The 11,838-nt window shown below is 31.9% G+C and overlaps 1 protein-coding gene across 3 annotated transcripts; it reads left to right on the top strand.

Annotated features, from left to right (window-relative positions):
• The first annotated feature begins 3,049 nt into the window (after positions 1–3,049).
• On the top strand, positions 3,050–11,538 carry LOC148622754 (uncharacterized). Of its 3 annotated transcripts, none has more exons than XM_088572923.1 (12): positions 3,050–3,173; positions 4,165–4,350; positions 4,677–4,805; positions 5,135–5,198; positions 6,058–6,203; positions 7,379–7,453; positions 8,240–8,389; positions 8,690–8,759; positions 9,094–9,146; positions 10,001–10,182; positions 10,435–10,589; positions 11,066–11,538. In XM_088572923.1, exons 1-12 carry the CDS (start codon positions 3,086–3,088, stop codon positions 11,121–11,123), a joined length of 1,356 nt encoding a protein of 451 aa, XP_088429049.1. In that variant the 5' UTR covers positions 3,050–3,085; the 3' UTR covers positions 11,124–11,538. The 3 variants fall into 3 exon arrangements, with proteins under 3 accessions (XP_088429049.1, XP_088429048.1, XP_088429051.1); XM_088572922.1 differs by having other exon boundaries at positions 3,050–3,193; positions 4,059–4,350; XM_088572925.1 differs by having other exon boundaries at positions 3,059–3,173; positions 4,059–4,350.
• The last annotated feature ends 300 nt before the right edge of the window (positions 11,539–11,838 follow it).

Here is an 11,838-nt window from a genome sequence, read left to right as displayed (position 1 = left end):
GGATCGACTTTGTTCATGCATAAAAAGGGAAAATTGTGTGCGTCCATTTTCATGAAATTTTTGGTATATAGTTTATATCTATTTATGTAAGCTCCCTTTTAGTCATTGGACGAGATGGATTTCCCATATTTGCGCAATAACTTAATTGAAAACGCCGCTTCTAGCAATTTTCATAAAACTTCAATACGCAGTTGGCTTCTATTAATGTAACCTCTCTTGATTTATTTTTTTCTATATATTTCGGATGATTCATTTTGAGTTATGGAACTACATGTGGCTACGTACGCTTCCTTTATATGTCATGTAATTGTGAATTGTTCATTTCCTTTGATGTTATGTTGCTACGTGAGTGAAGTCATCACTACAGAAGTTTTATGGTCGTCATCATGAACTCGTGGATCGTTAGGATGTATCCATCTGCACCATGAAAACTGATTTATTCAACGGGTCATAGTTTTCCTTTCCTCGTTTGTCTACCCCGGACTTGACTTTTTATAAGCAACTCAGCGGGTGTTTCTAGGAAAGCAGAGGGCGCTTACCCTACCGGTGCACCTGGTCCATGCTCCCAGTTTTTAGTGGAGTCCGAGTTGCTCATTTGCTATTGTTACTTTGTATGTATGATTTTAGTCACTTCATGTTCTTTGTTTTGTGTGTCTGTTTTCCATGTCTGGTCTTTGTCCCTGGAGTACATTCTTTTGATTATCGCTATAACTTTGGTTCCCATGATTACTCTTTAAATAGTTAATATATTTGTGTGCATTACTGATATTAACGCTACTGGACAATATTAAACATCTAAATATAGATTTTATAGAAACAACAATACATTTTTATACCACACGTAAACATGAATATATGTGTCAGTAATGAGATAATTTTTTTTTAAATTGATCATATCTATTACAGACCATTTTTTCCGACCGTCTTGCAAGGGTTTGAAAAATTCCCAACGATGTTAGAACTCAAATTTGCGAAGCATATTTTTGGTCGTTCCTTCCGCGGGACTCGAACTCGTACCGCTGTGACATCTATGGCAACATTAGGTTGCTAAATTTGACAGTTCTAACATCGTTGGGAATTTTTCAGACCCTTCTATACGTTTACGTTATCTTCCCTGTATCAATTTGATCCTATGGAGCAGTGTAGCGAATAGAGTCGTCACATTCTGAGACGTTATATATATATATATAACTGTATTACAAAAAAATGCAGATGTTCTATAGAAATTAAGGTAACGGGGATTTAAGTTCTTTTTTGTATATAACAAGAAAATAAGCCCAGTGCCTCCCAATTTCCTTTTTAGAATATGAAAGAATATCACTTAATTAATCTTTTTACATCATTTAAGAAATGAAATTAACAAGTAATTTTTTTATCAAAACAAGAATAGTAGATACTCTCCTTATAAGCTGTATGACCGCCAACATAAGGGCTCATTTATTCGGCAACATATTTTCAATCTAGATGTACAAAATATCAGATATGATATCCACCATGAAGAAAGCCCTAATTTTGCTGTACTTTGAAAAATATCATGAGATACTTTTCTCAACGCTGTTTGAGGAACAGAATGGGGACGAGCTAAAAAACAAAGACATCGATTTTTTTTTATTTTATCAAAACATGTTTCTATACATTGGTTTTTCATATGAGAATACTAGTAGTAAAAAAGGGTGGGAGACAAAAGAAAGGGGGTGGAAGAAAGGAAAAAGTGGCGGGAGATAGGAGAAGTAACCTCCTGTCCATCCCTCTATATTTGTCTGTTCATACCTACCTTTTACATCTTGGGAAAAGGGGGAGGGCACGTCCTAAATAAGGATATAGGACGAGCCGCTGGAGTTTTCTCGCTTGTAAATTTTGCAAATATGTGATAATTTGGTAGGGGAAAAGAAACATGATCGATAAGTCAATATATTACAAAGTTTACATTACAAATAATATGGATATATCTTAACATTTAACAGCTGCTGATGGGAGAGTTGATAAAACAGTATGTTAATTGTCCAACTACTGTCAGATTAAAGACAGTCACAAACGAACGTATTTGTAGAATAAACGCGTGATACATATGAATATGTCCTAGTGTATCATATTAAATCAAAGAAAATCCTTATATGGGGTTATGCTTTTTCCCCGTAACTAATTATGTGGACAGGTCTCCATTTGTTAAAAAAGAAAATATATGAATGGATAGGGTTACAGAATTTCAGTGGCACCCTTTAAAATGTAGTATTGGGGTGCCCCCCCCCCCACCCCTGAGTTTTATATTTAAATATTATATAAGTTATTTGACCATGCACACCAACTCTGGTCAAATTAATAAATTTCATCTTGTGTCAAACAAAATTCAGATCTATAATAGGTCGTATGGCAAGCCAAAGTGAACAAAAATCAATATCTTGTAATATTAGAAAATAATTTTTTAATATAACAAATCATTTTTTTTAAATATTAGAACATATTTTTTAAATATTAGAAAAGATTTTTTAATATTAGAAATTCACTTTGTAATATTAAACATTCATTTTCTAATATTACAAATTCCTGATTTAGTAATATTACAAAATATCACACATTTAGTAATATTACAAATTGAAATATTGCAAAATGAATTTGTAATATTAGAAAATGGATTTGTAATATTAAAAAAATCACTTTTCTCCATTGCAAAATCAGTAACATTTTTTTATATTACAAAATGATATTCTAATATTAAAAATAAAATCGTAATTGAATACAACAAATCCATTTTCTAATATTAGAAATTCGATTGAATTTTTAATATCAAAAAATGATTTGTTTTAATATTAAAAAAAGTTTTGTGGTATTAGAAATCAAATTTGTTATATTAAAAATGAATTTGTAATATTAAAAATCATTTTTTAATATTAGAAAACACTTATTTTTGTTCACTTTGGCTTGCCATAAGGTCGACTATTGTGTCTATATTTGCCCCAACTATTCAGGATTCGTCCTCTTTAGACGTATTTAGCTACGCCTCGCGAAGCATTCTATTTTTAATTACACGTGAGGACAAACAAGATTTCTCTCCCTTTCTATAAAACGTAAACAACATACACATAACATGAATTTTATAGTAAGAGTTAATGGAATTGACACTGCTATAGCAATAACGGAAACCGAAGTTGTGGTGTCTAAAGATAACGAAAAAGGCAAGTCTATTCTACATTCTGTAAGTACAATGATACACTAACTCATTCAACAATAAGTGGTTACTTAGACCGATGATGACACTACAAAAATATATAAATAATAATTATGAATGTTTATATAGTGAATAAATGCAAATTTCAGTTATTAATGATAGTTACATGGTTATAACATGTTGTTCATTGAAGTAATCTGAACAATATCAATTCAGAAACATCATCTAAATATCAATAATATAGAGGATCATGCACTCAGGTACATAAACATCATTGACATTGGAATGTGTGCCCCAGGTGGTTGAATGGGGTACCCCTGGCGTGTTTCATGCTGGGGTTGTCAGGCTATAATACGGAAAACCTGACCGCAAACCATAGTGGTGCACCGTGTTGGGAAAGATGCCACGTTCCTCGCACATTAAAGAATCATACTGTGGTATTCTCCCGGAGTAGGAACCATAGGGCTCCGTCACAGGAGGCTAAATTGCCCCACCCTACCCATCTCTCCCTATTTCCAGTGGCAATCAAAATTTGTCGACCCCATTGTCCTCGTGTCCCATCCCTTTTTCATTTCACCATCATTTCATGTTCATTTTATCATCAATTTCATGTTCATCATCATTTCATGTTCATTTTATCATCAATTTCATGTTCATCGTCTGAATATAGCTGAAATATTGCTGCTCGGACGTTAAACCCCAACAAACGAACAAACAAACATAAACATCATTAACACAATTCTATACATTCACACACTTATATGCTCTGATTTGGCCTGTTTCAATAATCTGCTTATATATCTTATTTCAATTCACTCATCAATAAAAATGGTGACATTATTTACTTATAAAATATGCAGTGTCATCACAATTTTACTAATCATACTTGCAGATAAAATACCCTGAAGGAGCATTAATACTATTACTGTATATGTCTACTACAAGCTTAAGTGAAACACTGAATTTTTCAAGGAATGTTGAAATTACTCTTGATTCAGAGTTGATCGCAATTGAAGATGTCATTGGATTGGAAGATGCATCCAACAGAACAGACTGTATTTTACACTATATTAAAGACCATCCATTCCCTAACCATAAACTGACCAAAGAGGTTCTATCCTTCAACACCGACAAGAAGACATTCTCAGATATCCAGACTGAAGTCAAAGATAGAATACAGAAAAGTAACTAGATTACTGTAGTGTAGTAACAATGATACATTGTACAATAAATGTGATAGGAGATATATCCTATTATGAAATATCTAAAACATTCTCCTCAGTTTAGGAAAAAGAGGAAAATTAATATTCTGTTAAATCTCGTGGATCACTGACATGAAAGCGGAATGAAATGAGAGCTATTATTGAATAGTCACCAGAACAAATACTATGAATGCATAATTCTCGATTTTACACTTAAACCCCTACCATTCACAATAACACCTGAATGTTCAAATTACACAACCGAATATATTATTAGCAAAATTAAGATATATACCCAAATATTACAGAAACTGAACGGCCCCGGAAACTGGCCGTCTTTGTAAATCCGATCAGTGGTAAGTGGAAAGGAAAGAAAATATGTGACCAAGAAGTTGTTCCTCTCCTGAACTTAGCTGGGATACAAACTGATGTGGTTGGTAAGATATCTATGAATTATAAATATTTCAAAACAGTTTTTGTTTTTAAAAATCAAACATGCAGATTAGTCTCTTGAGAAACACTTACTGATATATGTAAAGAGGACCAGAATTTTACAATCTTTATTAATTTCAGTATAAAGTGATTTTACGATATTTGACCAACAAAAATGCTTGAGCTGATCTTTTTTAACCTTATTGCCTAGCTGTATTGTCGTCGTGTTATTACCAAAAATTTAAAGACACTTATATACGTATCTTTTGCTACTTCACGCCATACTACTGTCTATGTTACACATTCATTAAAGAAACATAATTTATTTATATAGTGTCCGAAAGAGCTGGTCATTTCAAAGATGTAACTAAAAGTTATGACTTCAAAAATGTTGATGGGTAAGTATATGGGTGTAATAAAGAAGTATCGAAATCCCCACTCACTATATCACAGACAGTGATGCCCGTGCTGTTTATAAACGTCTACATGGTCAATCTCAGTCTATTCTGGAGATTGCACCACAACAATACACTTTGTAATTCTTAATGAATAGTTTTGTTCGTCTATACACTTATGAAACGAATTATTTAAACCATTCTAATTGTAGTTTCATTAAAATCTCAGCGTTAAACGCAGCAATTTCTAAAAGCAAACTTCTTTTACTAAATGATTAAGCTTAATGCTCACGATATCATAATGTATATATATTAAAAAAAAAAAAAAACAATTTAAATTTATTTTTATCTAATTGCTCACTATCCTATATTTCATAAATATCGGCATAAAAATACCGAAGCGTTAGTAGTCGGATGATTCAAATAAGTCAAATAAGTGACATAAGGTGCTCTGGAAGGGTAAGCATGTCCTGCTCCGCCAGCGGCACCCGTCATATTGCAAGTGAGTATAATCTGGTTTTAATCTAGCAACAATAATGCAGTTCTGCGACACAGACACGTGTCAAACACTTTTATCATTAGGGCAAAATCATTCATTTTTTTTAAATACAAATGGTCTTCTTGTAAACGTGATAGATGACTTGGAAATAGTTGACAAATATCCGAAATCGACAGTATTGGATATCAATTAAACATACGCCAATATGAATTATTTTTTTTTGAAACTGTCGGAATTTGATTGTTTTACAGGACATTCAGTATCCCTCAGAAATTCAAAGAACTTCCATTTACTACTTCAAGGTAGTGTTTCATGTTCGGACCCATATATGATAGTACATAATTTATACTTAATACCCGATAGATTGGTGATTATGGGTGGAGATGGTACTGTATCAGAGATCATGAATGTGCTTATGAGAGAGACACAGACGAAAGTTGGTATAGATTTTAATGACAGTAACAGAGAAATTAAAACAACAGAGTTTCCTATTGGAGTTATTCCTACAGGTCAGATTCAGGATACCACATGATCTAGATTTCTTAATAATTATAAAATCTTGAAACTTTATAGTGTCTACTGTATCATCAGATCAAAGAATGTTGCACACATTGTAGTCACTTATCAGAACTGGGAATCTGATATACTGACTGAAATTTGACTTAATTTAACCTGAGCAATTTTAAGTATTTATTTGACTAATATTGAGGTACATAGTGTTCATCCGTCAACTTTTTTGTAACAGTTTTCTCTGCAACTACATATCACAGCCACTTGATATTTGAGAGAAGTTTATTCCGTGAATGTCAAATCGTGAGATGCGATTTCAGACTTAAGTATGGCTCTGTCTGAAAACCATACAGGGGTGATTCATCATATCTCAAGGTAATTTATGAAACTGTTCAAATGCATTTGTTACATCCTAGAAACAACTCTTCCTATGTTCAATACCTCGGATCTGCTATAAATCATGAAATATTTTTTGACTGGTTATAGTGTAAAAATTCTATCGGCAAATTTTCCCGTCCTTATCTGTAGTAGAGCGTACCCCATTTAATACGTTAAGATTTTCATTAATCTTAGGCTCCTGTCTGGTCTTAAGGAAGAGGTACATGTACTTTAAAAGTGACATGAACTTCCTGTCTGACGACTTTGTTTTTATTTTGACCATATTGTTTCTGTGGTTGGGGGAGGGGTTGCTCTTTTACGCACAGCCTTCTCTTTTCTATTTATTTTGCTGAGTAAAATCGTAATGAATAAGAACAGTTGAACTGGATTTCTAAGGTCATTTACTTTGACACCTTCACTAAAGCAATCAACTGGTTTAAGGCAGGAAAATTTTAAGCCTGATTTGTAAAATGTGATGGTTGAAGATTTTTAACGTCTTTTTCTCATAAAATTCAATGAAATGAAGACACGAAATACATTTAAGTCATACTGCATTTGTATTTCAAATTTATGTTGCAATGCAAGGTCTTTTTATTTCATTTCCCTTGACTGTATCAATTTAATGCACATAGTCAAGCGATTGCTTTTACTTGAAGTGGTAGTCCGTTATGACCATTACAACACCCAAAGTCAGAGGTAGTGACGTTATATCCTAAACAACGCAAACACGCTTAAAATGCCCATCTAGATTCGGGTTTGCTGTACTGAATGTATTCTTGCATTTTCCTTGTTTTAGGATCGCAATGTGGAATCGTAAAGGTTGTTCATGGTGTAGGCGATGTGTTAACCTCAACATTACATATAATCAAAGGTAACTTCATTTATTTTGAAGTAACTTATATCAACATTTGATTAAGAAGCCGGTTTTTCACGGTTTTTAACTCGCATTTCTGATTCCGATAATTATGAAATTATCGAATGTGATCAAAATTAATAAAACGCAAAAAATAGGACAGTTTAGAGATCGCATAAACGTAAAATCAGGAAAAAGAGACGATTTACAGACATAAATTAGACAACAAAATACAAAACAAAACAAAACAAAACAAAAAAATAAACAAAAAAAAAAAAAAAAAAAAAACAAGAAAAAAAAAAAGAAAAAAACAAGAAAAAAAAAGAAAATTGAAGATTAAAGAAAACAAGGCAGCTCACAAAAAAAACTAAACACTTCCAATATGAACTCCTATAAAAATTCCGACACTAGGTGGTCGGGAAGTGTCCTGCTCCGCCATGATTAAAATAAGATGTTCAACATAAAAATGCAATGTTTTTGTTTCATGCTTTTCCCGGATAAATAACGATATCAGTGGTCAGACTTGCTGAACACGACCATATAAAATATAGTGAATAGTAAACCAAATTAGTGCATGAGGTCAAGAGATTTAGGATTTTATATTTTGTTTTAACAGGTTGAAATAGATTTGTTTTCAATCATTGCAAGTTGTATTTGAAGATTGTCTTTTACATGACCAATGCGTAATTTACATGCTTACCATGATGACACGTTCATTTCATTAGTTTCTGTACTCACTCAATTTGTTGACATGTAACCCTCCTGATTTAAATATTTCTAAAAAGACTACGTTACAACCAACAGGAAAGAAAGATCAATATAATGCTATAGGAGGTTTTAACAACAACACACTTCTTGGATATGGTTATATATGTTTTGGATATGTTGGATATGCAGACCTTATGTACGATACAGATGTTTATTTTAGATGGCTAGGAACAATACGATACCTATGTTAGTATATTATATTGTAATGTCATGACCATTGTTACTTAGAAAGTAATGCAAATATGATTTCAGTAGATTCATTAAAAAAAGAAAACAAACAAAAAACTAACAAACAATAATAAAAATAGTAATAGTAATAATAATAATAAGATAATATTAAAACGAAACTTAAATAAACACAAATGTGAATTGATTCCTTTCAATAAGAGGAGATACCATGTAAAAATGAAATAAAACATATATTGTACACTGAATGAATTTATGCAGTTTATAGAAGAACTTTCGAACTACTCATTTCTTTTATAGTTATATCTTTGTGGCATATTCTAATAAAGACGCAACGTGAAGTAGACTTAGAGGTAACTTACGAATATTTGTAAGTATCAATGGAAGGAATGATGTAAGATACTTTGTATAGATGTAATAACTTTTATACAATATATATTGCTTATTTGTAAATAGTACGTATTATCTGAATGTGCCCCTATTATAAACTAGTTCTTTCAGCGTGTAAATGTGTAGTATAATAGTAACCATAAGTTGACCTTTCAAAGTAAATTCTTTATTTGTCATTTGTTAATTTTTAACCACAGTTTGTAGGAGGCACACCAGTGTTGTATATAAAATACTTAACTACTAGGAAGAATTGTTATAAGAGAAATCATTCATTTTTATATGAGACATGTATAGCCTTTCATCATCATTTTCAGAGATGGGAATGAACAAGATGGCATATCAAAGAGTGAAAAGGCAGCTATGAAAGGTATTTCAAAATAGTTTTCATGTATATTTATAACAATTAACCATTACATCAGACATGTATTGTCTCCTACCAAAAAGCTGGCTGACATAGGAATTTCGTATCAGAAATATACTGAATATTACATGTAAAAATCTGTATTACATGCGGTATCGTCCGGAGGCTCCTATTTCACCCCAAGGGCCACCGGGCCGCGGGACGATATCGGTCGAGTGTTGATAACAGGCAGGCTGATATACGGATAAAACCTGATTTTGTTCTTTGACCACTGATACATGAATGGTAGTGCTGCATATCTTCATTATTTTAAAGAAGACCTTCATGAACTTTACATTTAACCCAGTGTGCAAACTGAACATTCTATATAAGAACATTGCTTTTTACTTGATAACTCTTTATTATCGTTATATTAACCTGGTCTTTGATTGTCGCGGAGAGCAAAATCCTGTTACGAGAAGACTCGTTGCTTTGATCTCCCATCTAGTCATTATATTCTATGTCTAACAGGAAAAATATTCTTCAATTGTAGAGCAAACATTTAAGTTTGACCTTCTACATAGTGATCTCAAGGCTAGAAATTATTGCAACCTGACCTTCTACATAGTGATCTCAAGGCTAGAAATTATTGCAACCTGCCGTTTAAGTATTTTTTCAAAAGTCAAAGACCCCCAACAAAAATAAACATAGAATTTAAAATTAAGATAAAAGGCGTTGCTTTCAATATAGATTTTTGTTCAAAAGTTGTAATTCTATATAAAGCGTTTGATCTATAATTCACTCAATTTAAGATAGATAAAGATATCTATATATATTTTTTATCTTTTTAAGTCAGTTGTGATCTTTTTTCTTTAAAATAGCGACTCGAAGAAAAAAAATTATTAACTTGATAGGATGCACGTATGATATGGAATTTGAAGATAGACAGTATGTCAAAAAACCTGAAACTAAAGACCAATTCAGTTGTATGGAATTTAATAGATGTGGCAGAGTGGAATTACTGAAATTCTTTGCTAACTTAAGTCGACTATCCCTCGAATATGTGAGTTATGTTAACAAATAAAATTGAATTTTAATCATTGTTTGTCGTTTAAAAAGTGACGAAATTGTATGTAAAGTCAGTAAGTTGATCACGACTTATTTATCATATTGTCAATTTACTATCATTTAGTGGCTTTAATATAAATGTTTTTTTTCCTGTTACAAATCTTTGTCTTTTTAAATAAAGTTGTATTCTGAGATTCTGAGATAACAGTTTTCATATGAAATAAAATCAGCTCGGTTCTGGTTTCAGTTTGAATCTGTGAAGCATTTTGTGACGCCCACCTATATAAAATCTCTGCGAATTCGAGTGACGGAGGACAATCCCCCAGACGCCAGAGATCTAAACCTTAGATTCAACATAGACGGTGAAACACATATGATGGATACTCCAGAGGTTTATATCAGGTAATGTGTGAACGAATTGAAAGAAATCAGCATGGGTGTATTATATGAATAAAACGAAGCTATAACGAAATAGACAATCTGTTCCTATTTAAACAGTTTAATTCTTATTAGAAATAAGTGCTTTGAGTCACAATGTTTATTGAAGTGAAATATTTATGAATATTAAAAAACCCAAATATACTTGATTAAATAATGACAACACTTCTTGACTGATAAAATGAGCAACATAAAAAGAAGTAACTTGAATTTCAAAGGAAGAACATACATTTTTGTGGATACATTTTTAAAAGAGTAACCAAGGGAAACAAGGTTATAGTGGTAATCAAAAGAATTCAATAAAGACATATTGCGATAATTCATTTTCAGAATTATGAAGATCGTTGTTAAAGAGTTCATGAAGATAAGCTAGTAAACAAATTCAACTTTATTATGCATTATGTTATATTTACATACTTATGAAATATTGTTTGTTGTAGGTATTTTCCAAAAAGTTTCACAGTGTACACATCGTATAAAGGATCCATACATTTTTAGTGTAAATAATCATTTTTATTCAGTTTTTGTACGAAGAAATTAACATTATTTCTATATATGTACTGAAATTTTATTTTTATTATTTTTACGTCTGTAATACCGTACGTCCGTCACCCTTCACACATAAATTCGAAACTCTACAACAATTTATATACGCTTTGGTGAATTGTTTTTTTCTGGCAACGTGAGTTTCGTTACGATTTTCATAAATTCTCCTTTTGTTTCAAGTTATTGGACTTTATTCTTGAGCAAAATGGACGACGTTCGGTTTACTGCAAAACGTTTCCTGCAGTTTCCACCAAATAAGGTGATTTGCTTATTTCTTTTGACGTAAGATCTTTCAATTTTTCAATTTCAAAATTAACATTTTCGAGCTATTGGATATAATTAATAAAATCTTCATATCTGTCATATCTATCATGTCAATTTCATACTCCTATATCCATGCGTATAACGTATTTGGATCGGTGCATCTAATGCAGGATGTTTATTTTGTATTTATGGTTTTTGGGGGTTGCTGTTGGGACATTCTAAAAAAGCAGTGCTCTTAAAATATTTCTATTATGGATACAACGAACTGAAAGGGAACGAGTGTTTATGTATTGATAACGCAGCTCTTCTTTTTATGTTTAATGAACAGAATTTATTGCCAAACTAGTTGCCGGTCAGCATAATCATAACACTCGCAGATCACTGCCATGCACATATTGTTTTT

This window comes from Perna viridis, chromosome 3, assembly GCF_037379345.1.
Source record: "Perna viridis isolate PV_CMFRI_1.1 ecotype Kerala chromosome 3, ASM3737934v1, whole genome shotgun sequence".
Classification (NCBI taxonomy): domain Eukaryota; kingdom Metazoa; phylum Mollusca; class Bivalvia; order Mytilida; family Mytilidae; genus Perna; species Perna viridis.
This window is presented reverse-complemented; position numbering and strand designations above follow the sequence as displayed.